General features: G+C 44.9%; 1 protein-coding gene and 1 non-coding gene across 4 annotated transcripts in view; both read left to right on the top strand.

Moving 5' to 3' along the window:
• Nucleotides 1-26,438, top strand: part of DRAM2 (DNA damage regulated autophagy modulator 2) — a 54,351-nt gene extending 27,913 nt beyond the window's left edge. For 2 of the 3 annotated variants that reach the window (XM_038749008.1, XM_038749010.1), the window contains 5 exons: nt 7,249-7,388; nt 16,318-16,495; nt 17,124-17,206; nt 20,421-20,513; nt 26,067-26,438. In XM_038749008.1, coding sequence (XP_038604936.1) covers nt 7,249-7,388; nt 16,318-16,495; nt 17,124-17,206; nt 20,421-20,513; nt 26,067-26,174 — 602 coding nt within the window. In that variant the 3' untranslated portion in view covers nt 26,175-26,438. The remainder of the gene's footprint in view (nt 1-7,248; nt 7,389-16,317; nt 16,496-17,123; nt 17,207-20,420; nt 20,514-26,066) is intronic. The other variant, XM_038749009.1, reaches the window with a different exon arrangement.
• On the top strand, nt 7,456-7,593 carry LOC119931219. Its single transcript, XR_005452074.1, has one exon. It is a non-coding gene; the product is annotated as a small nucleolar RNA SNORA7 (small nucleolar RNA).
• Nucleotides 26,439-26,754: the final 316 nt, after the last annotated feature.

Genomic DNA, 26,754 nt, shown 5'->3' with positions numbered 1-26,754 from the left:
TTATTTTGGCCCCAAACTATGGGCAGGATGGGGAACACTGAGGAATTCATCTTTGTAAATTTTTGTTTTCTCACGGTGCTATCCTTCCCTCCTAGAGAACGTCTCTCTGTTGAACTGTACTCTCCCTCGCGCTTAGAACAGTGCTCTTCACATAATAAGCACTTAATAAATACTATTGATTGATTGAACTGTGAGCCCTGTGAGGGACAGGAACTGTATCCAAGCTGATTGTTTTGCATCAACCTCAGCACTTAGCGCAATGCTTGGCACATAATAAGCGCTTGGTAAATACCGCCATTATCATTACTACTTTTAGAGAAACAGAATGGCCTAGAGGAAAAAACACAGGCCTAGGAGTCAGAGGATCTGAGTTCAAACCCCAGCTCTAATTGCATGCTGTGGGACTTTGGGCATGTGCCTTATCTTCTCTGTGCCTCAGTTTTCTCATCTGTAAAATGGGAATTCAGTGCCCGTCTTCCCTCTTAGTCTGCAAAGCCCCGTGTGGGACAGGGACTGTCCAACGGGATGATGTTATATCTAACCCAGCGCTTAGAACAGTGCTCAACACACAGTAAGGACTTAACAGATGCCCTCATCATTATTATCATGAATAATTTGAGTTTAGGAGGGCAATGGTGATCATTTTTCTTGACTGTTCCACCAAGTCGTAGTGAATTTAAACGGTAGAGGTTGGCACCATGTAAATAACCTTTATTCAACAGCTGTTTCAAAAAAGTATGATTCATTTGGCTGAAGTAAAAATAGGCGGTGCAACACTCTCAAGGCTACAAGTTATTGCTCATTTTGTATGACAGCCATGTAAGGTGAAACGATCTGTCTTTTTGCATATCAGCAATCCATCAGTGGTATTTATCGAACACTTACGGTATGCAGAGCACTGTACTAAGCGCTTGGGAGAGTAGAGTTTGGAGACACGCTCCCCGCCCCCCTGCCCTCAACAAGCTTAGAATCTGGAGGAATTCTTAGTATTTCTAGGATGCCTTCATTCATTCAATTGTATTTATTGAGCGCTTACTGTGTGCAGAGCACTGTACTAAGCGCTTGGAAAGTACAATTCGGCAACAGAGACAGTCCCTACCCAACAATGGGCTCACAGTCTAGAAGGGGGAGACAGACAACAAAACAAAACAAGTACACTTGTGTCAATATCATCAAAATAGATAAATAGAATTATAGATCTATACACAGTGAACGCATACGATTCATTCATATTCATTCCTTGCAGAGAGAATCTCAAAGCTCGTAAACACGTATGCCAGAAATATTCTGGGTCCTTCCAAAGTTACTCAACCCTTTTCTGGGCCCTTCCGAAGTTATGCAACCCTTCCTATTTCATTAGGATGCCTGCCCATTTATCATATTTGAAATTGGATTTGTAATTGAGTGATGAGGGGAACGCGTGGGTTGGAGGCTCTGCATCTGCACGGGTAGTTTGAATCAGTCACAGAGAAAACGGAACCAAAGTTCTGTACCTGTGGTTCACAAAACCCAGCACAGGTTCATTGTGGGGTCACATTTTGCTTCAAAAGATTGTTAAATCGGGAAAAGCACGAATTCTACTTTGTGCAGCGCTTCTGGGATCCAGGCAGTGTGGTTAAGGAAAGGTTTGGGAGTCCGGTGGTATTAATGGAAGCTTATTCTTAGTGGTGGACATAAGTACATATCTGTAATTTATTAATTTATGCATATTAATGCCCATTTCCACATCTAGACTGTAGGCTTATTGAGGGCAGGGAATGTGACTGTTTTGTGCTGTACTCTCCCAAGCACTTAGTATAGTGCTTTGCATATAGTAAGCGCTCAATAAATACAATTGAATGAATGAATGGTGTGCCACTTCAAATGATGAGCTCGCCAAGTCATGTAATAAAAATAACAAAATCATCATCATCATCATAATAATTATAATTGTGGTATTTGTTAAGTGCTTACTGTGTACCCAGTACTCATCTAAGGACTAGGGTAGAAACAAGCTAATTAGGTCCCAAATTGGCTCACCGTCTAAGGAGGAGGGAGAACAGGTATTGAATCCCCATTTGCAGATGAGGGAACTGAGATCCGGAGAAGGTAAGTGACTTGCTTAAGGTCACACAGACAATTGGCAGAACTGGAATTAAAACCCAGGTCATCTGATTCCCAGGCCTGGGCTCTTTCTCCTAGGCCATGCTGTTTCTCTCAGTAGAATGTCCCAATCTTCATATGTGATATCCCTCTTGGGGTACTCTGTCAGGAAAGAATATGCTCTAAAATTCCTAGTTTATCAATCAGTCAATCAATCATATTTATTGAGTGCTTACCGTGTACAGGGCACTGTACTAAGTGCTTGGGAGAGTACATTACAACAATAAACAGTCACATTCCCTGCCCACAATGATCTTACAGTCTACAGAGAAGCAGCGTGGCTCAGTGGAAAGAGCATGGGCTTTGGAGTCAGAGGTCACGGGTTCAAATTCCGACTCATCCACATGTCTGCTGTGTGGCCTTGGGCAAGTCAATTCACTTCTCTGAGCCTCAGTTACCTCATCTGCAAATTGGGGATTAAGACTGTGAGCCCCACATAGGGCAACTTGATCACCTTGTATCCCCCCCAGCACTTAGAACAGTGCTCTGCACATAGTAAGCGCTTAACATTATTATTATTATTATTATTAGAGGAGACAGACATTAATTATATAAATAAATTACAGATACAAGACTGTACAGATACAGATAAATCACAGATACAAGACTGTAACCCCCTTGTGGGACAGGGACTGTGTCTGACCTGATTATCTTGTATCCACTCCAGTGCTTAGAACAGTGCTGGACACATAAAAAGCACTTAACAAGAACCATAATAATTACATGGAGTGACTGAAGCAAACCATTACACAGGCCATTGTTGGCATTTTTCATGCAACCATGCTGCAAAAATGAACAAATTTGGGGCAAAACGGTTGCCAGAAGGCCACGAGTAATTCTAAAACCGCAGAGAAGCAGCGTGGCTCAGTGGAAAGAGCCTGGGCTTGGGAGTCAGAGGTCATGGGTTCGAATCCCGGCTCTGCCACTTGTCAGCTGTGTGACCTTGGGCAAGTCACTTAACTTCTCTCGGCCTCAATTACCTCATCTGTAAAATGGGGATTAAGGCTGTGAGCCCCACGTGGTACAACCTGATCATCTTGTATCCCCCCCAGCACTTAGAACAGTGCTTTGCACACAGTAAGCGCTTAACAAATACCATCAATATTATTAAAACCGGCTGTGACCCCTTTATTCATAAGTATGATGAGTTCCTGTGTTTTGTGTGTGTGTGTGTGTGTTTGGCTAATGGTATTTGTTAAGTACTTACTATGTGTCAAGCACTATTCAGTCAATCATATTTATTGAGCACTTGTTTGCAAGCACTGTACTAATTGTTTGGGGGAGGACAGTGTAGCAATAAACAGACACATTCCCTGTCCACAGTAAGCTAACAGTCTGGAGGCCCTACTGAGAGCTCACCTCCTCCAGGAGGCCTTCCAAGACTGAGCCCCTTCCTTTCTCTCCCCCTCGTCCCCCTCTCCATCCCCCGCATCTTACCTCCTTCCCTTCCCCACAGCACCTGTATATATGTATATATGTTTGTACATATTTATTACTCTATTTATTTACTTATTTATTTTACTTGTACATATCTATTCTATTTATTTTATTTTGTTAGTATGTTTGGTTTTGTTCTCTGTCTCCCCCTTTTAGACTGTGAGCCCACTATTGGGTAGGGACTGTCTCTATATGTTGCCAACTTGTACTTCCCAAGCGCTTAGTACAGTGCTCTGCACACAGTAAGCGCTCAATAAATACGATTGATGATGATGATGATGATGGAGGGAGATTCACTTCAGAATTGGAAGAGATTGCGGGGGTGTCCCTGCCCCGATGGTCCTCGTGAGCAACAGGCTCAGCAATATCTAGTTGTTGCAGCCCTCTAAAAACCATCCACCAGCAATAGGGATCTGAATTTTTTTTAAATGGTATTTGTTAAACACTTACCATGTGCCAGACACTGTACTAAGCACCGGGATAGATACCAGCTAATCAGGTTGGACGCAGGCCCCGTCCCATAAGGGGCTCATGGTCTTAATCCCCGCTTTACAGCTGAGGGAACTGAGGCACAAAGAAGTGAAGTGACATGTCCTAGGTCACCCAGCAGGCAAGTGGCAGAGTCAGGATTAGAACCCAGGTCCTCTGACTTCCGAGCCTGAGCTCTTTCCAGTAGGCCACACTGCTTTTCTTTTGACCCAGCCATAGTGGGAGGAGCCTGTAAAAGTACCTTAGAGAAGCAGCGTGGCTCAGTGGAAAGAGCCCGGGAGTCAGAGGTCATGGCTTCTAATGCCGGCTCTGCCAACTGTCAGCTGTGTGACTTTGGGCAAGTCACTTAACTTCTCTGTGCCTCAGTTCCCTCATCTGTAAAATGGGGATTGTGAGCCCCACGTGGGACAACCTGATCACCTTGTATCTACCCTAGAGCTTAGAACAGTGATCTGCACATAGCAATCACTTAACAAATGCCATCATTATCGTTATTATTATTATTACCTTCTTTGCAGTGGAGTAAAAAGTCATCCAGAAGGAAATGTCCTGAAGTGAATCTCAATAACGTTTCCAGAGCCCATTATTGGGTAGGGACTGTCTCTATCTGTTGCCGAATTGTACTTTTCAAGCCCTCAGTACAGTGGTCTGCACACTGTAAGCGCTCAATAAATACGATTGAATAAATGAATGAAATGTGAACCAACCCGCCTACAACCTCCAGTGTCACAAAAATTTAGGTCAACGAGGTTGGCAAGTCGGCAGATCGGCTCAACCCACTTCATTCATCCATTCATTCATTGTCGTATTTATTGAGCGCTTACTGTGTGCAGAGCACTGTACTAAGTGCTTGGGAAGTATAAGTCGGCAACATATAGAGATGGTCCCTACCCAACAACGGGCTCACAGTCTAGAACGGGGAGACAGACAACAAAACAAAACATGTGGACAGGTGTCAAGTCATCAGAATAAATAGAAATAAAGCTAGATGCACATCATTAATAAAATAAGTAGAATAGTAAATATGTACAAGTAAAATAAATAGAATAATTTGTACAAACATATATACAGGTGCTGTGGGGAGGGGAAGAAGGTAGGGCAAGGGGATGGGGAGGACGAGAGGAAAAAGGGGGCTCAGTCTGGGAAGGCCTAGAGCGGAGGGAACCATCATAATAATTATTATTAAAATAATAATAATTGTGGTATTCTTTAAGCTCTTTCCTGTATGCCAGGCATTGTTCTGGACTGTGTTGCCAACTTGTACTTCCCAAGCGCTTAGTACAGTGCTCTGCACACAGTAAGTGCTCAATAAATATGATTGATTGATTGATTGATTGTTCTAAGCCCTGGAGTGGATACAAGCAAATCAGGTTGGATGCGGTCCCTTGTTCCACATGGGACTCACAGTCTTAATCCCCAATTTACAGATGAGGTAACTGAGGCTCAGAGAAATGAAGTGACTTGCCGAGATCAGACAGCAGACATTTGGTGGGGTCAGGATTAGAACCCAGGCCCTTCTGAATCCCAGGCCCATCTTCTATCCACTTCCCTTCCTTCCAATAGCCTGTAAACTCCCCGAGGGCCGGAATTGTATCTACCAACTCTAATGTCTTGTGCTCTCCTGGGTACTTAGACTGGATTTAGACTAGACTGTAAGCTTGCTGTGGGCAGGGAATGTGTCTGTTTACTGTTATGTTGTACTCTCCCAAGTGCTCTGCACAAAGTAAGTGCTCAATAAATATGATCGAATGAATAGATTATTGAGTGAACCGTGCAGTTTTGCCCCTCCATATGCGGTGCTCATTTGAGACATAAACGCAGGCATCCAGTGATCAGTCAGATATACAGATCCTTTCCTCGGAGTTTTGAGCACTCAAAGCTTGTTTTAAATGGAAAAAAAAATCCCTACTTCCAGAATCATGTCGAACCATGTACTGTAATCGATCAGTGGTATTTATTGAATGCCCCTCCGTGGAAAGCTCTGTACTGAACACTTGTTCACCAGAAGCAAAAGACCAGGGCAGATTTTCCTTAGTAACTCCCCATGGTACCCTGCCCAAAATGTATTTTCATTGTTTTTGTTTGCTTTTTTGTTTTTAATGGTATTTATTAGGTACTTAATATGTGCCAAGCACTTGTCTGCTGTGTGACCTTGGGCAAGCCACTTAACATCTCTGTGCCTCAGTTACCTCATCTGTCAAACGGAGATTAAGACCGTGAGCCCCACGTGGGACAACCTGATTACCTTGTATCTACCCCAGCACTTAGAACAGTGCATGGCACATAGTAAGCGCTTAACAAATACCATAATTATTATTACTGGGCGTTGGAGCTAATAATGTTGGACATAGTCCATGTCCCACTTGGGGCTCAAAGGCTTAATCCCCATTTTCAGATAAGGTAACTGAGGCCCGGAGAAGTTAAGTGGCTCGTCCAAGATCACACAGCAGGCATGTGAAGTGCAGGGATTAGAACCCAGGTCCTAAACTCCCAGCCCTGTGTTCTACATCCTAGGCCATGCCACTTCTTGTTAACTGCTTGTTGACTTTGCTACTTGTTAACAGTTGGACCGATTTAGCTATCTCTAGACTGTAAACTCACTGTGGGCAGGGAACCTCTCTACCAACTGTGTGAGTCCCTTGTTGGGTAGGGACCATCTGTATATGTTGCCGATTTGTACTTCCCAAGTGCTTAGTACAGTGCTCTGCACACAGTAAGTGCTCAATCAATACGATTGAATGAATGAATATTGTCCTCTCCCAAGCGCTTAGTACAGTGCTCTGCCCACAGTAAGTGCTCAATAAATATTCATTCATTCATTTAATCGTATTTATTGAGCACTTACTGTGTGCAGAGCACTGTACTAAGCACTTGGGAAGTTTTATTTTGTTAGTATGTTTGGTTTTGTTCTCTGTCTCCCCCTTTTAGACTGTGAGCCCACTGTTGGGTAGGGACTGTCTCCATATGTTGCCTATTTGTACTTCCCAAGCGCTTAGTACAGTGCTCTGCACATAGTAAGCGCTCAATAAATACGATTGATGATGATGATGATATATAGAGGCGGTCCCTACCCAACAACGGGCTCACAGTCTAGAAGGGGGAGGCAGACAACAAAACAAAACTCTCTTGGCATTTGCTCTCTGTCCAAAGACTCACCGCCGCTTTCGATTGTCTTCCCAGGAATGGCCACTATGTACGTGCGCTATAAGCAAGTTGACGCGCTGAATCCCGAGAATTCCCAGATCATCAGGATAAACAAAGCGGGCCTTGTACTCGGCCTCCTGAGTTGCCTAGGACTTTCCGTCGTGGCCAACTTCCAGGTTGGTATTTCAGCTCGAATGTTCCAGGAAACCCTAAAGACATTTTCTTCCCCTAAGCTTAGCACGCCCCTTCTCAGGGTCACACCTGGAGAGTTTCCAGTCCTCTACCAGTCTCGGCTGAGGGTGGGAGAGTCAAGCAGAGGCCTGCCCATTCCATGCCTAGCTTGGGCAGTGGCTAGTGAGTGGAACACAATCTGCTACAAGTCAAAACTCACCCATGCTGGGCAGCAGCGGCACAGGAGAGAGTCGAGGGAAGAGTTTACTGCGCGGAAGCGGGTAATGGTAAACCACTTCCGGATTTTTACCAGGAAAACTCCATGGATCCACTGCCAGAATTGCAGATAGAAAGCGGGGCGTTCTGGGACAGATGTGTCCGTGGTGTCGCTATGGGTCGGAAACGACCCCTCTCCATCCGCCAAGCTAGCTCTCTTCCTCCCTTCAAGTCCCTACTGAAAGCTCACCTCCTCCAGGAGGCCTTCCCAGACTGAGCCCCTTCCTTCCTCTCCCCCTCGTCCCCCTCTCCATCCCCCCCATCTTACCTCCTTCCCTTCCCCACAGCACCTGTATATATGTATATATGTTTGTACATATTTATTACTCTATTTTACTTGCACATATCTATTCTATTTATTTTATTTTGGTAGTATGTTTGGTTTTGTTCTCTGTCTCCCCCTTTTAGACTGTGAGCCCACTGTTGGGTAGGGACTGTCTCTCTATGTTGCCAACTTGTACTTCCCAAGCGCTTAGTACAGTGCTCTGCACACAGTAAGCGCTCAATAAATACGATTGATGATGATGATGACTCGACGGCATAAGACAAGAAGCCTAGCATGGGTTTGTTCTGGAAGAACATAAGCCAGCCTGAGTGGGAAATTCTGGCGAACTTTAGTTGCCGTGCTGAGAAGCAGCATGGTGTAGTGGGTAGAACTCCGCCCTGGGAGTCAGAAGATCAATCAATCAATCGTATTTATTGAGCGCTTACTGTGTGCAGAGCACTGTACTAAACGCTTGGGAAATACAAGTTGGCAACATATAGAGACGGTCCCTACCCAACAGTGGGCTCACAGTCTAAGAGATCATGGGTTCTAATCCCGGCTCTGCCACTTGTCTGCTGTGTGACCTTTACTTCTCCGTGCCTCAGTTCCCTCATCTGTAAAATGGGGATTGAGACTGTGAACCCCACATGGGACAGGGACTACGTCCAACCCGACTTGCTTGTATAATAATGATGGCACTTATTAAGCGCTTACTATGTGCAAAGCACTGTTCTAAGCGCTGGGGAGGTTGCAAGGTGATCAGGTTGTCCCATGGAGGGCTCACAGTCTTAATCCCCATTTTACAGATGAGGTAACTGAGGCACAGAGAAGTGAAGTGACTTGCCCAAAGTCACACAGCTGACAAGTGGCAGAGCCAGGATTTGAACCCATTTCCTCTAACTCCAAAGCCCGTGCTCTTTCCACTGAGGCATGCTGCTTCACGGTATCCACCCCAGTGCTTAGTACAGTGCCTGGTGTGTAGTAAACGCTTAATAAGCACCACAATTATCTTCCTTTTGAATACCTTGTAGGACTTTCCCTATCTTTCTTTGGGTAGGAAGGAAATTCCTTGCTTTTACTATCTTGTGAAGCAACATGGCCTAGTGGCAAGATCACAGACTTGGAATTCAGAGGACATGGTTTCTAATCCCAGCTCTGCCACGTGTCTGCTGTGTGACTCTGGGCAAGTCCCTTCACTTCTCTGCACCTCAGTTACCTCATCTGTAAAATGGGGATTAAGATTGTGAGCTCCATGTGAGGGACAGGGACTGTATCCAACCTGATTATCTTGCATCTATCCCAGCTCTTAGAGCCGTGCCTGGCCCATAGTAAGATCTTAACAAGTACCATAATAATAATTATTTTCCTGGAAATTTTAGACTCTTGTATTCCTGAAAAGTAAAGTCTGTGTTCCAAGGCAAAAGGGCAGCAGCGTGGTGTACTGCTGCTTAGAGAAGCAGCGTGCCTCAGTGGAAAGAGCCCGGGCTCGGGAGTCAGAGGTCATGGGTTTGAATCCCGGCTCTGCCACATGTCTGCTGTGTGAGTTTGGGCAAGTCACTTAACTTCTCTGAGCCTCAGTTACCTCATCTGTAATATGGGGATTAAGATTGTGAGCCCCCCGTGGGACAGCCTGATCACCTTGTATACCCCCCCCGAGCGCTTAGAACAGTGCTTTGCACATAGTAAGTGCTTAACAAATGCCATCATCATTATTATTATTATTACTGGATAAAGCCCAAACCTGGGAGTCAGAGGGTGATGGGTTCTAATTCCGGCTCTGCCACTTGTCTGCTGCGTGAACTTGGACAAGTCACTTCACTTCTCTGGACCACAGGTACCTCATCTGTAAAATGGGGAATTGAGATTGTGAGCCCCACATGGTATAGGGACTGTGTCCAACCCGATTTGCTTGAATCCACCCCAGTGCTTAGAACAGTGCCTGGCACATAGTAAGCCCTTAACAAGTACCATCATCATCATTATTATTATTATTATTATCATTGATCGACGATTGTCTCAATGGGGCCTTCCAGCTCTGATGATGACAATAGCTACACGTTTCAAATAGATTGTTTTTGTTTTTAATGGTATTTGTTAAGCGTTCTCTAATGAAGCAGCGTGGCTCATTGGAAAGAGCCCGTGCTTTGGAGTCAGAGGTCATGGGTTCAAATTCCGGCTCCGCCAATTGTCAGCTGTGTGACTTTGGGCAAGTCACTTAACTTCTCTGTGCCTCAGTTACCTCATCTGGAAAATGGGGATTAAAACTGTGAGCGCCCCCCCGGGGAAACCTGATCACCTTGTAACCTCCCCAGTGCTTAGAACAGTGCTTTGCACATAGTAACCACTTAACAAATACGATCATTATTATTATCATTATTATTATTATGTGCCAGGCACCGTTCTAAGCACTGGGTTGGATACAAAGCAGCGTGGCTCAGTGGAAAGAGCACGGGCTTGGGAGTCAGAGGTCATGGGTTCTAATCCTGGCTCCATCTGCTGTGTGACCTTGGGCCCGTTGTTGGGTAGGGACCGTCTCTATATGTTGCCAACTTGTACTTCCCAAGCGCGTAGTACAGTGCTCTGCACAGAGTAAATGCTCAATAAATACGAATGAATGAGTTAATGAAAGTCATTTAACTTCTCTGAGCCTCAATTACCTCATCGCGTAAAATGGGGATTAAGATTGTGAGCCCCACGTGGGACAATCTGATCATCTTGTATCTCCCCAGCGCTTCGAACAGTGCTTTGCACATAGTAAGCGCTTAACAAATGCCATCATTATTATGCAAAGTAATCAGGTGGGACCCAATCCATGTCCCACATGGGGCTCATGGTCTCCATCCCCACTTTACAGATGAGGGAACTGAGGCACAGAGAAGTGAAGTGACTTGGCCAAGTTCACACAGCTGACAAGCGGCAGAACCGGGATTAGAACCCAGGTCCTTCTGACAGCCAGGTCTGTGCTGTAACCACTAGACCATGATGCTTGTAGATGTCACTTACCAACTGAAAAGATTTGAGATTTGGGGAAATAAAAACTGAATTTATATGAACAAAGGTGAATTGGAGCTAGACTGAAGAGTGTAAGCTTGTTGTGGGCAGGGAACGTATCTACCAACCTTCTCATAATGTACTCTTCCAAGTGCTTAGTACAGTGCTCTGCACACAGTAAGCACTTAATAAGTACAATTGATTGAGCAATCAGCAAACCTGAAATAAGAGAATAACTATGCATTACAAGGTACTGAAGCATCCATCAGCAAGAATTCCTAATAACGATGGTATTTGTCAAACACTTACTATATAACAAGCACTGGGGTAATAATAATAATATTGGTATTTGTTAAGGGCGTACTATGTACCAAGCACTGTTCTAAGTGCTGGAGTAGATACAGGGTAATCAGTTTGTCCCACATGGGGCTTACAGTTTTAATCCCCATTTTACAGATGAGGGAACTGAGGCACAGAGAAGTCAAGTGACTTGCCCAAAGTCACACAGCAGGTAAGTGGTGGAGTCAGGATTAGAACCCACATCTTCTGACTCCCAAGCCTGGGCTCTTTCCACCGACCCACGCTGCTTCTGTAAGGTAATCAGGTCGTCCCACCTGGGGCTCACGGTCTTCATTTCCATTTTACAGATGAGGTAACTGAGGCACAGAGAAGTGAAGTGAAGGTCACACGGCAGACAAGTGGCAGAGCTGGGATTAGAACCCACATCCTCTGACTCCCAAGCCCGGGCTCTTGCCTCTAGGCCGGGCTGCTTCAATATGAGGGGACTCCTGCCTCTGTTGTACAACCGGTGGCAGCCGTAATTAATCGTGCGGTTCTTTAAAAGCTCAGGTCAGTTTGGATCTTACCCAATTTGCATCCATTCCGAAACAACAGTGAGAGATTTGGCAACTCTTTTCTGCGCGGCTCCGCTGTTTCCAATTCTCTCCGTTCAAAGTCTGAGGGCCTCCTGCCTTCCATCTTCTAAAGAGCTTCATGACCCGACTTCAGGACGCTGGTAAGGAGACTGTAACCTTGTTGTGGGCAGGGAATGGGCCTCTTTATTGCTACTCTCCCAAGCACTCAGTACAGTGCTCTGCACACAGCAAGCATTCAATAAATATGACTGAATGAGCGCTTAGAACAGTGCTTGGCCCATAGTAAGCGTTTAACAAATACCATTATGGAGAAGCAGCGTGGCTTAGTAGATAGAGCCCAGTCAGAAGTTGTGGGTTCTAATCCCAGCTCCGCCACTTATCAGCTATGTGACTTTGGGCAAGTCACTTCACTTCTCCGTGCCTCAGTTACCTCTATAAAATGGGGATGAAGACTGTGAGCCCCACGTGGGACCACCTGATGACCTTGTATCTCCCCCAGCGCTCGGCAACATCATCATCATCATCAATCGTATTTATTGAGCGCTTACTGTGTGCAGAGCACTGTACTAAGCGCTTGGGAAGTACAAGTTGGCAACATATAGAGACAGTCCCTACCCAACAGTGGGCTCACAGTCTAAAAGGGGGAGACAGAGAACAAAACCAAACAGACTAACAAAATAAAATAAATAGAATAGGTATGTACAAGTAAAATAAATAAATAGTAAGCACTTAACAAATACCAACATTAATTAATTAATTAATTCACCAGTGATACAGCAACAAGCAGCTGGAAGAGAAAACAAAGAAGGCAGGGGCTTTGGGGGAGTGTAGAGTGGCAGCTGGTTTCCTCCACAATAATTTTATCGTCATCAGTGAAGATTTATTCGGCCCTTATTGCTCTGTTCCTAGGCAACGCTATTGATGCGTTGATGTACTAAGCGCTTAGTACAGTGCTCTGCACATAGTAAGTGCTCAATAAATACGATTGATGATGATGATGATGGGTTGGTTCCCTCATAACTTCAGTGTGATAGTCGGCCAGAGCGGTTTCTCTTGCCCAATCTTACTGGGAGGCTGAGAGCGGCCTGCCTGTCTGGGCAGCCCCTATTTAAACTAATAACAATTTATTAAGCACTTACTATGTGCCAGGCTCTGGTCTAAGCACTGGGGTAGATACAAGCTAATCAGGTTGGACACAGTCCCGGTCCCACGAGGGGCTCACAGTCTTCATCCCCATTTTACAGGTGAGGGAACTGAGACACAGAGAAGTGATTTGCCCGAGTTCACACCTCAGGAGTGACCAGAGAATTCATTCAGTGAGAATGAATTGAACTTTGCGCTCTCTTCTGCTCGGCAACAATGACTCCCTTCCCTCGTTGACTCCCATGCCTATTGGCTTCACCGTATGTTCTAGACTTAAATCTTGCCTTAAACTCGCAGTTCCCCCAACTCCCTTCTTGTCATGGAGGCAACTGTCAGTGCTTAATACTGCACTCTGCCCTTCAGATGTATTTAATCAATACTGTCACTCCTACCCTAGAATCTAGTGACACGGGAGCCACTGGATTTTAGACTGTGAGCCCACTGTTGGGTAGGGACTGTCTCTATATGTTGCCAACTTGTACTTCCCAAGCGCTTAGTACAGTGCTCTGCACACAGTAAGTGCTCAATAAATACGATTGATTGATTGGATTGGCCCTGTCGCCATATCTTCCTCACCCAATACCCATCCACCCTCTTCCTTGTGTATATATCTTTAATTCTATTGCTTTAATCCCCTCCCTCCCCCTGCCCTCCCCGCAGCACTTGTGTATATTTATACAGATTTATTACTCTATTTATTTTATTAATGATGTGCATCTAGCTATAATTCTATTTATTCCGATGGTATCGACACCTGCCTACTTGTTTTGTATTGTTGTCTGTCTCCCCCTTCTAGACTGTGAGCCCGTTGTTGGGTAGGGACCATCTCTATATGTTGCCGATTTGTACTTCCCAAGTGCTAAGTCCAGTGCTCTGCACACAGTAAGCGCTCAATAAATATTTTATTCTGGCATATTTACTCTAGCACTGAGGAAATGATTAACTATAAATATATTGTAATTTTCAGCAACAAAAAAAAAAACCATTTAAGCAGTACTGGTGGTTTCTACAATGGAAAATCTTCGCCATTTAAAAATCCTTCCATTTCAGTGTACACGAAGCAGGACTTCATCACCATCATCAATGGTATTTATTGAGTGCTTACTGTGCACAAAGCACTGTACCGAGCACTTGGGAATGTACACTATAACAGTAAACAGACATTCCCTGCCCACAATGAGCTTACAGTCCAGTGGAAGAGGCAGACAGAAAAACATTAATCACTTATAGAGAAAAGGAAGAGGAGGAAGGAAAAAAAGATTAAAGTACATGCCAAACGAAATATGCCAGAATAAAATATCTGAGTGAATCAGAATAAATAATTCAGTGGTTGATTGACTATAAATATATTGAGGCAGGAAGGAACAAAAAAATCATTTGGGCAGCACTGGTGGCTTCTACATCGGAAAATCTTTGCCATTTAAAAATCCTTCCTTTTCAGTGTCCGAGCAGGACTTCATCATCATCATCAACAATGGTATTTTTTGAGTGCTTACCATATGCAGAGCACTGTACTAAGTGCTTGGGAAAGTACAATACAACAGAGTCGGTGGATACATTCCCTGCCGCACAATGAGGTTAGAGTCTAACTTGGTGCATTGTTTGAAAACAATGCTCTCGACTCTGCCGCTGTAGAAATAGTCTTTGATTTTTGCCTTGGTGACAGCGGAATCGTGTCAGAACTTGGATTGAGAAAATTTGGACGAGAACAGAACAGCCCAAAGGAACAGTGTTACTGAATGATCACAACCTTCCCAGGCTGAGCCCCCTCCTTCCTCTCCCCCTTGCCCCCCTCTCCATCTTCCCAGTCTTACCTCCTTCCCTTCCCCACAGCACCTGTATATATGTATATATGTTTGTACATTTTTATTACTCTATTTATTTATTTATTTTACTTGTACATATCTATTGTATTTATTTCATTTTGTTAATATGTTTGGTTTTGTTCTCTGTCTCCCCCTTCTAGACTGTGAGCCCACTGTTGGGTAGGGACTGTCTCTATATGTTGCCAACTTGTACTTCCCAAGCGCTTAGTACAGTGCTCTGCACACAGTAAGTGCTCAATAAATACGATATTGATTGATTGACTCTGAAAAATCCAGCAGCCCAATTGTCGCTTCACGCCCCCACTGACTGTGAAAGGGAGGGTGTGGAGTAAGAAAGTCTAAACCAAGAAACTTGCCTCTTGGACTCTTCAGGCGGCCAGGTTCTCAGCACCGGAGGTTTTGAGTTGGGCCTGAAATTGGGCTGAGTGGCTACAGACTGGAGCAAGCAGCAGCCACAGCCCGGAGTTGGCAACTGCGACCCAGAGAGGGTTTATAGTAGCCCCAATCAATCAATCAATCAATCAATTGTATTTATTGAGCGCTTACTGTGTGCAGAGCACTGTACTAAGCGCTTGGGAAGTACAAGTTGGCAACATATAGAGACGGTCCCTACCCAACAGTGGGCTCACAGTCTAGAAGGGGGAGACAGAGAACAAAACAAAACATATTTACAAAATAAAATAAATAGAATAAATATGTACAAATAAAATAGAGTAATAAATGCACACAAACATATGGGACTGTCTGTTGACAGATGGGCATGAGGCAACCCTGGCTCAAGAGGTTCTCTGCAGGAGTCGGAAAGAACTCTCCTGTATTGTTGTGGCCTGAGGAACCCCCAAGTCTCCCTGGACCCAACCTGAATCCTGGGGCAATCCAGGGGTAATGGGAGGACCAACGAACTTTCATTCATTCAGTCAGTCAATCATATTTATTGAACGCTTACAGTGTGCAGAACACTGTACTAAGTGCTTGGGAGAGTACAAAAGTAAGAAGACACATTCCCTGCCCACCACGAACTTCAGGGTCGATGGTACATTCCCATTCCTGGCAACCCACATTGGCTGCCCATGGAGCCACAAGAAGCAGCGTGGCTCAGTGGAAAGAGCATGGGCTTTGGAGTCAGAGGTCATGAGTTCAAATTCCGGCTCTGCCAATTGTCAGCTGTGTGACTTTGGGCAAGTCACTTAACTTCTCTGGGCCTCAGTTACCTCATCTGGAAAATGGGTATTAAGACTGTGAGCCCCACATGGGACAACCTGATCATCTTGTAACCTCCCCAGTGTTTAGAACAGTGTTTTGCACATAGTAAGTGCTTAATAAAATGCCATTATGATTATTATTATTATTATTATACCACAGCCCAGTCACTGTATTCCCAGAAGCCTTTAGTCACGGAAGCAAAGCAGTACCAATCCCACTCCCTTGGGGGGCCTTGAACAATTTTGACATTTCCCTCAGGCCTTTCCCCAGGATAAGATCCACGGGTGGCCAGGTTGTTTATGTCTAATCCGTTGTGGAAGGTCTACAAACTTCTCTGCCTTTTCTTCACCCCTAGAAAACGACACTCTTCCTTGTGCACATTGTGGGCGCGGTGCTGACGTTTGGCCTGGGAACCCTCTACATCTTCACACAAACGATCTTGTCCTATAAAATGCAACCGAAAATTCACGGCCGACACATCTTCTGGATCAGGCTGATCGTGGTGATCTGGTGCGGAGTGAGTGCGTTTAGCAGTATCCTTTGCTTTGAAATCCAAAGGAAACAAGACAGCAGAGAGAAAGGGAGCGCAGTCTTGGGATGCCAAGGAGAGACGGTTGTTGGTCTTCCTGGGATTTCCCCAGCACCAGGTGCCTAGTTGACAGTGCAAATCGCCAAGAGATTACCATGGTCAGGAGCAAGAGAATCTCTCCCCTGAGCTAGCCTAGACAACAACAGCACTGAAAATTTATTAAGCATTTATTATGTGTCAAGCACTGTTCTAAGTGCTGGGGTAGATACAGGTTTTTCAGGCTGGACACAGTCCCTGTGCCCCATGGGGCTCACAGTCTTTATCTCCATTTTACAGATGAGGAAACTGAGGCCCATAGAAGCAAAGTGACTTACCCAAGGTCACACAGCAAACAGTTGGCAGATCTGGGATTGGACCGTTGTCTTCCAGTCCCTGTCCCACATGGGGCTTACAGTCTGTCTCTCTCCCTATTTCACAGAGGAGGAAACCAAGGCCCCAGAGAGATTACTGATATGCCCACAGTCATATGGTAGACCAGCGGCAGAACTGGAACTCAAACCTGGGTCTCCGGACTCCCAGTTCCATGCTCTTCCCATAAGGCCATGACCGTTCCTTGACTTGTTTCTTTCCAGTGCTGACATGCTCGTCCATTTTGTACAGTGGCCATTTTGGCCCAGATCTAGTACAGAAGCTGCATTGGAACCCTCAGGACCAAGTAAGTGCTCGTATTTGCATCCCACCAGATGTGACCAAATGAGAGATTCTGGGCTTTGTGCCCAGGGCTCTGCCCCGCTAGCCCCTTGTAGCCTTCCTTTGCTTCTGCCACCTCTGTTTCCTGACTGGGTGTAATGCTGCCAGGATCATTTTTCTACAGAAACGTTCAGGACATGTCACCCTCCCTTCCTCAAAACTTGGTTGCCCATCCACTTCTGTAACAATCAAGAACTCCTTGCTATTCACTTTAAAACACTTCATTGCCTTTCCTGCTCCTACCTCACCTTGTTTCTCTCCTTCTACAACCCAGCCCACACACTTCGCTCCTCTGCTGCTAACCTTTTCACTGTGCCTCCATCTTGCCTGTCTCACCACCGACCCCAAGCCCATGTCCTGCCTCTGGCCTAGAATGCCCACCCTCCTCAAATCCGACAGACAATTACCTTATTGTGCCTAATTGAAGGTCCATCTCCTCTAAGAGGCCTTCCCAGACTAGGCCCCACTTTTCCTCATCTCCCACTCCCTTCTCTGTCGCCCTGACTTGCTCCCTTTGCTCTTCCCCTCTCCCAGCCCCACAGCGCTTTCCATTCAGTTGTATTTATTGAGCGCTTACTGTGTGCAGAGCACTGTACTAAGTGCTTGGGAAGTACAAGTTGGCAACATACAGAGACGGTCCCTACCCAACAGTGGGCTCACAGTCTAGAAGGGGGAGACAGAGAACAAAACAAAACGTATTAACAAAATAAAATAAATAGAATAAATATGTACAAGTAAAATAAATAAATAGAGTAATAAATACGTACAAACATATATACAGGTGCTGTGGGGAAGGGAAGGAGGGAAGGCAAGCACTTGTGTACATATCTGTAATTTATTTGTATTGATATCTCTCACCCCAGCTCAAAGACTGTAAGCTTGTTGTGTGCAAGGAATGTCATGTTTATTGTTGCATTGTACTTTCCCAAGTGCTTAGTACAGTGCTCTGCACACAGTAAGCATGCAATAAATATGAGTGAATGAATGAACGAATAGGGGACGTTTGGGTGGAGAGAAGGTGGTTCATGGGAAGAGCAACTTCTGCCTCCTTTCCCTTTCGCTGCTGCTACGTGCCCTATCACCCTCTGTTCTGCAGTGGGATTGGAGACTCAGGGGCTGCTGTCTTCTGAGCTCCTACTTCTGCCAATCCCTCCACTATCCTCCCGCCAATCCACCTCCTCAGCATGGCTAGGCATGTCTCCTCAGCATAGCTATGCACGTGTGTCCATTTCAGAGGCCAGAACAGCGCAACGCTGTAAGGCAAATCAGGAATGGAGATGCTTCCTCTGATAGGATTCTCACAGCCGGTCGGGGGACTTAGAGCAGCAGTTCTGGCACTTAGAAAAAACACGTTTTTAGAAGACATGCAGATTCGCGAGCCTGCAGTTCCCTCAGAAAAGACGAGAGAAAAGGGGGAATAGTTGGGGGATGATTATTTTTCTTCACAAACCATTTTACGATGTCATGGTGATTATCCCCCAAGAATCGACCCTGAACTCAGTCACATACCTGAAATGGATAACATCGAAATTTAAGTGTCCGAGAGTCATAGATTCACACATTCAATCACTAAATGCCAAATATTCTATATAATAATAATAGTGATGATGGCATTTGTGAAGTGCTTACTATGTGTAAAGTACTATTCTAAGTGCTGGGGAAGATACAAGGTGATCAGATTGTCCCACATGGGGCTCACAGTCTTCATCCCCATTTTACAGATGAGGTCACTAGGGCCCAGAGAAGTGAAGTGACTTGCCCAGAGTCACACAGCTTTCAATTGGTGGAGCCGGGATTTGAACCCATGACCTCTGACTCCCAAGCCTAGGCTCTTTCCATTGAGCCACACTGCATATATCAAGAATTGACCAAACTGATTCACTTACCCCAATTTGTCTGTATCTGTTGCCGAATTCTACTTTCCAAGCACTTAGTCCAGTGCCCTGCACACAGTAAGTGCTCAATAAATACGATTGAATGAATTTAAATACCCTCCTACCCCTCTGTTGTTTTATCTGAACAAAACCCCAGCTTTTAATCTAGTCCCAGCCCTAACTTTAGGATCAATCAATCCATCAGTGGTATTTAGTGAGCACTTCCTATGTTCAGAGCATTGAACTAAGCACTTGGGAGAGTACAGTACAACAGAATTAGCAGACACATCCCCTGCCCCTAATAAGCTTACAGTCTGAAGGAGGAGACAGACATTAATATAAATAAATAAGCAATTGATAATATATCATTTAAAGTTATATTCGTAAGTGCAGGGAGGTTGGAGGTGGGGTGAATATCAAAGGTCCAGAGGTCACCAATCCAAGTGCAGAAACAGGTCAACTATGTGTTCCGATTTAGTCAGATCAGTCTTAGAATTGTGAAGGCCTGCCTGGGCGGTTTTAGGAAAATATGAAATATCCTGGAACTGGGGACTCTCTGACTAAACTGGTCTGCCCAACCTTGCATCAACTTCTAACTGTTAGTCAATTTATTGAGTGGGTACTGTGTGCAGAGCACTGTACTAAGCGCTTGGGAGAGTAAACTATCATAGGTAAATTGCTCATTTTAAGTGAGTGGACTTCTTTGACCGGACTGGAGCCTGCTCAGAAGCAACTCGGTTTAGATTTCTCAAGATCCAGCCATTTATTTATTTATTTTTGTATAGTCATCCCAGAATGTTGTGAAATCTGAACCCCACCTTCTCACAGTCCCCAAGCCCCTAACAGGGTGACCAAGAGGAAAGGAGTGTGCGAGCATGGGATGGAATCTCGATGTTCTGATTTTCAGCAAAAAAATATATACCTATATATCTATATATATGTGATATATATAAATATATAACCTGCCTACTCAACTCTAACTTCATCTCTAACCCTCAGCCTGATCCTCATTCTAACCCTCCCCAGAGCACCTCTCAACTCTTTTCCGGGTTCAGGAAGGACAGATGTCTGTACTTGGAGAGTTTTTTCCCCCAAATGAAGAGTCAAGTCCACAGCGGCTGATCCCTTTCTGAAAAGTTTGAACTCGCCTCCTTCCACTTGGCGACATAGACATCGACTCCAAGTGAATAGTTGGTTTTCCCGAAAGCAGAAATGGTTACTCGGAATGTTATCCATTCTCTCAGAATGTAAAGATCGGCCATTTTGTCTCGAAAAACAATCTCACTCCATTGTTTTAAACTCCAGGGCTATGTGCTTCACATGATCACCACTGCAGCAGAATGGTCCATGTCCTTTTCCTTCTTTAGTTTTTTCCTGACTTATATTCGAGATTTTCAGGTAAGACTGATTACTCATGCTAAAATCTCTGTGGCCTTCAGCAAAGCCAATCCCAATTCTTCCTCCCCTTTGTAGGGGACCGTCCATTCACGTGCTGCTGGTTTTTCCTGAAGTTTACATAGATCCTTTCAATGAGACATTGTTCAAAAAGGGAACTTCTCAAATAGCTTCATTGTTTAGTCCTTGTTAGCCATGCCCAGTTTGCACATACAAACTATACTCCTTGCAGAGAGTTTTGTACAAGAAACGCTCTGGGTCTAAGCATGATTATGAGACCACTAATTATGAGGAATTTATCCAATTTCTCAGGAATTCTGCTCCCCCACATTGGAACTTGGGGGGCTCTGAAAAACTGTTGATGGCAGCAGGGGAGGGCCAGCTCACTGGATAGAGCATGGGCTCGGGAGTCAGAAGGTCACGGGTTCTAATTCCAACTCCACCGCTTGTCTGATGTGTGACCTTGGGCAACTCATCTAACTTCTCTGGGCCTCCGTTACCTCATCTGTAAAATGGGGGTTAAGAGTGTGAGCCCCATGTGGGACAGGGGCTGTGTCCAACCTGATTAATTTGTATCTACCCCAATGCTTTGAACAGTGCTTGGCACATAGTAAGCACTTAACAAGTACCATTATTATTATTGTACCGTCCTCCTAAAGGAATCACAAGAAAGACAGAGTTCTTAAAATCTAACCTGAGGGAGCCAGATAATATAGGAAGGGTTGAGGTAGGTGCCTTTTTTTCATTAGGCCCGCCGCTAGAGTCTCAGATGCTTTTCAGCCTTCGGAATGAGACCCATATAATAATTATAATAATGGTATCTGTTAAGTGCTTACTACGTGCAGGTACTGTTCTAAGAACTGGGCTAGATACAGGATAATCGGGTTGGACATAGTCCCTGTTCCACATAGGGTTCACGGTCGTAATCCCCATTTTTCAAATGAGGGAACTGAGGCACAGGGAAGTGAAGTGACTGGCTCAAGTTCACACAGCGGACAAGTGGCAGAGCCGGGATTAGAACCCTGGTACTCCCAACTCCCAGGACTGTGCTCTATCCACTAGGCCACACTGCTTCTTATGTATATGACGTATATCGCAATTCGGGTTTATGTAAGAAGTAGTCACTTGTTGGGGATTGCTTTGGAGCCTTTGGATTGTTTGACAGCCTCCCAATTTGGCCCCTCAGACTTGGATTGGCCACAGGTAAGTGGATGGAAGGTGAGAGGTGAGGCAAGATGGAGGAAGGCATCCGGAGAGAGCGGGGAGGGAGTGATCAATGGAAGACCCCTTCTAGACTGTAAGCCTGGTGTGGGCAAGGATTGTCTCTCGTTATTGACGAACTGTACTTTCCACGCGCATAGAACAGTGCTTTGCACACAGTAAGCGCTCAATAAATATTATTGATTGAATGAATGAATGAATGAACGACCCCCCAAACAGGAAGAAAGGCAGGGGGAGGCAGGCCGGCCAGCCGGGAAAGGTCTAGGGGCTGAGCTCAGCCCAGTGCTTATTAATACTACTATCAATCAATCAATCATATTTATTGAGCGCTTACTGTGTGCAGAGCACTGTACTAAGCGCTTGGGAAGTACAAATTGGCAACATATAGAGACAGTCCCTACCCAACAGTGGGCTCACAGTCTAAAAGGGGACTTTTATTATTATTTATTTATTATTTATTTATAATATTATTTATTATTATTACTACTAATAATAATAATGATGGTGGTATTTGTTAAGCACTTACTATGTGCCAGGCACTGTACTTAGTTCTGGGGTGGATAAAAGCAAATCGTGTTGGGCGCAGTCCCTGTCCCACGTGGGGCTCACTGGTCTCAATCCCCATTTTACAGATGAGGTAACTGAGGCCCAGAGAAGTGTAGTGACTTGCCCAAGGTCACACAGCAGGGGGATTAGCAGGGATGGTGGAGCAAGCGGCATTGACCAGTGAGTAGCACCACTCCCGAGGAAGTGACAGGAGGATGGGTGGTTTGGCTGCAGAAGGAAGCAGGACAGTGAAGGTCACCTGACCAAATCAATCAGTCAGTCAATCATATTTATTGAGCTCTCACTATGTACAGAGCACTGTACTAAGTGCTTGGGGGAATACAGTATAATAATACAGCAGACGACATTCCCTGCCCACAGCGAGTTTACGATCCAGAGGGGGAGATAGACATTAATATAAATAATTACAGACATGTACCCAAGTGCTGTGGGGCTGGGAGAGGGGATGAATAAAGGGAGCGAGTCAAAGTGACGCAGAAGGGAGTTGAAGTAAAGGAAAAGAGGGCTTAGTCAGGGAAGGCGTCTTGGAGGAGATGTGTCTTCAGTAAGGCTTTGAAGCTTGGGAGAGTTATTGTCTGTTGGATTTGAGGAGGGAGGGTGTTCCAGGCCAGAGGAAGGTTGTGGGCGAGAGGTCAGTGGAGGAAAACATTGAGTGGGAAGGAGTTGCCCCTCCAATGGATAGGGATGGAAATCCCCTCCCTCGCTCGGACAGAGGCTGGGTTGGTCTATTAGTAGCTAAATGTTTCACTGCAGGCCCTGTCTCTTTCCCCAGATCTCTGGACAGAGTTCTGTAGGTTTGATAATCACGGCCATTCAGCCGATATTTCTGTGAATGCGGGATTGTATTTGCAGTTGTGATGTCATTTGTCTGGCACAGAAGATCACTTCTTTCATCAGGAATGCTCTTTTATATTTACTGGGTACCCACACTGTGCCAAACCCTAAAAGCATGAGTCCGTAACATACTTTCCGCTGTATAGAAGGCTATGTTGCAAAATAGTATGAGACCCAAGTGTGGCTTAAAATTCCTGTATTTCACTCATTCAGGAATGGTAACTATAGTAATGTATCTGGAGTCTGCAGGCAGTAAAAATTTGTTAATTCAGGACTCATTAATTGAGAATTTGTGCTACTTCACTGATATCCTCCCCAGCACTTAGAACAGTGCTTTGCAAATAGTAAGCGCTTAACAAATGCCATCGTTATTATTATTATTATTATAAAGTTTCAAAGTCAGAGAAAGACAGACTAGTCAAGAAGCCAGGAAGGTATAATGGGGAATTATTCACCAATTCAGCCAAGAATCCTTTTCATTCTCCCCCTCCTAGCCTTCATCTGAATTATTAGTTTTTTGGTTTTTGGTTTTTTTTTAAAGGGGCTTGCAAAGTGCTTACTATGTGCCTGGCACTGTTCTAAGCTCTGGGGTAGATATAGGGTAAGTAGGTTGGACACAGTCCATGTCCCACTGGGGCTCACAGTCTTAATCCCCATTTTCCAGATGAGGTAACTAAGGCACGGACCAGTGAAGTGACTTGCCCAAGGTCACAACGGAAGACAAGTGGCAGAGCCGGGATTAGAACCCAGGTCCTTCCAACTTCCAGGCCACACTGCTTCTCCTTAGTGAGATCTTACTGAAGTTTACTTATTTCTCTGGATTGCTGTTCCCTGGACTGCTGAGCTGCAAATGTTCTTTTCTCAGTAGTCATAGTAACAGTAACAATTGTGAGCGCTTATTGTGTGCTGAGCGCTGTACTAAAATTTGCAAGAGAATATACAGGTGGGAATCTGATACAGTCCCGATTGCCTGCCACTTCCATTAGGGATGAAAATGGAAATTCCCATCCCAGACTTTTCAACACCAAGATTGCCAGGGTTTAAAACTGAATAGTCTGCAATAAGCCAGGGATCCTGACTTTTATGTATGATATTTGTTAAGCGCTTACGAGGCTTAGTGGCTAGAGCCCAGGCCTGGGAGTTGGAAGGGTCTGGGTTCTAATCCCAGCTCTGCCACATGTTTGCTGTGTGACCTTGGACAAGTCACTTCACTGGGCCTCAGCTACCTCATCTGTAAAATGGGGATTAAGACTGTGAGCCCCAGGTGGGATAGGGACTGTGTCCAACCTGTTTGACTGTATCTACCCGAGCGTTTAGAACTGTGCTGAGCACACAATAAGCACTTAACAAGTACCATAATCATCATCATCATCAACAAAACATCTTGTACTAAGTGCGGGGGTTGATACAAACTAATCAGGTTGAACACAGTCCATGCCCCACTTAGGGCTCATACTCTTCATTCCCATTTTACAGATGAGGTAACTGAGATACAGAGTAATAATAATAATAATAATGATGGCATTTATTAAGCACTTACTATGTGCAAAGCACTGTTCTAAGCGCTGGAGAGGTTACAGGTTGATCAGGTTGTCCCACATGGGGCTCACAGTCTTAACCCCCATTTTCCAGATGAGGGAACTGAGGCACAGAGAAGTAAAGTAACTTGCCCAAAGTCACACAGCTGACAATTGGTGGAGCTGGGATTTGAACCCATGACCTCCGACTCCAAAGCCCATGCTCTTTCCATTGAGCTATGCTGTTCCTCTAATAATAATGATGGCATTTATTAAGCACTTACTGTGTGTTAAGCACTGTTCTAAGTGCTGGGGTACAAGGTCATCAGGTTGTCCCTCATGGGGTTCACAGTCTTAATCCCCATTTTATAGATGAGGTAACTGAGACAGAGTAGTGAAGTGACTTGCCCAAGGTCACAGAGTGGATCAGTGGTGGAGCCAGGGCTAGACTGTGAGCTCGTTGTTGGGTAGGGACCGTCTCTATATGTTGCCAACTCGTGGCTCAGTAGAAAGAGCATGGGCTTTGGAGTCAGAGGTCATGGGTTCAAGTTCCGGCTCTGCCAATTGTCAGCTGTGTGACTTTAGGCAAGTCACTTAACTTCTCTGGGCCTCAGTTACCTTATCCATAAAATGGAGATTAAGACTGTAAGCCCCCCGTGGGACAACCTAATCACCTTGTAACCTCCCCAGTGCTTAGAACAGTGCTTTGCACATAGAAAGCGCTTATTATTATTATTATTATTATTATTATTATTATTATTATGGGCAAGGATGTGGGCGAGAGGTCGGCGATAGCCACTAGAGCAGGAGTGACTGACCCCAGGGACCAAAGATAGTCCCAGCTAATGGGGAAATGGCCCCCACGCCCTAATTCTTCACCATGTCCAGTATTGAAATGCACTGAAATGGGCCGGCTCCAGGATCATTCATCCATCGAGCCAGAGCCCTGAAGTGGAGTGGGGATTAAAAGGGGCCAGTTTTATTGTCGTGACTTCTTAAGGGAATGTAAGCTGATAATGGTGGGCTGGTGACATCCTTGAGTTCTGAATGCCAAGTTGCCTTGTGGTGTGAAATGTCGGGTTGGGCCAGGAGTCTAACCTTCCAGCCCTGCCATCTCACTGTCCTAGAAAAACCAAACTCTTTTTTTAGAGCTTGCCTTGCAAACTCCCCCTATTACGTCAGGGTTCAGCTCTTTCTGGCGTGTTTGGGTACTAGAGGGGAAGGAGGGGACAGAGCAGAAATCTGCTTCATCTTCATCAACCTTAGCATTTACTGAGCTCCTGCTCTGGGCAGCGCACTGTACAGAGCGTTTCATCAAATCGTTAATATTGACTTAGCGTCCCCGGGGTGCCTAAACACTTTACAGGAGCGCACGTAGAAAGCTAACATCCATTTGTAATTCTTTTTCCTGTTTCAGAAAATTTCCTTACACGTGGAGGCCAATATAGAAGGTCTGACTCTCTATGACGTTGCCCCTTGCCATATTAACAGTGAACGGACACCATTGATTTCCAGGGAATTCTGACAAAGCGAGAACCTATTTTGGTGAAGAATCCATAACACTGGAGAATCGAGGCATTTTTCTTGCGACGCTACTTATTATGCACAGACATTCTAACCAATTAATCAAAGCATATAAATGGCACTGTATCGAACATTAACAATATTAATCAGGAGATATGTATAGAGTCACTCAATCATTTTTAAATATTACCAGGAGAACCATGCAGAGTATTTTTAATTGTATAATTTTTTTTATCTTAGAAAATAAAACCAAAGAAACAGAGGATCGATTTTTTTTTCCTAATTACAATCAAGCATCTGGGCAACAGAAAATGTTCTCTCTGTGCTATCAAGTATCCTACCTATTGCTATCACTTGGTATTTTAGCACATTCACAGGGTATTCTGTCACGCGTAGAATATTCGGGAATGTGTGGGGAAAATTTTCAAGCACAGGCCAGTCTGACCGTACCCAGAGCAATCTAGCACACATGCAACATTCTGGGAACACACACAAAATGCAAGTACACCCAAGGATACCAAGTGTACTAGGAGCTTAGTCAGCATCTTAAATCACACCAAAAATTCTAGAATCAGTAGAAC

Source organism: Tachyglossus aculeatus, chromosome 7 (assembly GCF_015852505.1).
Source record: "Tachyglossus aculeatus isolate mTacAcu1 chromosome 7, mTacAcu1.pri, whole genome shotgun sequence".
NCBI lineage: Eukaryota > Metazoa > Chordata > Mammalia > Monotremata > Tachyglossidae > Tachyglossus > Tachyglossus aculeatus.
Note: the sequence above shows the minus strand (reverse complement) of the source record. Positions and strands in the feature narration are given on the sequence as shown.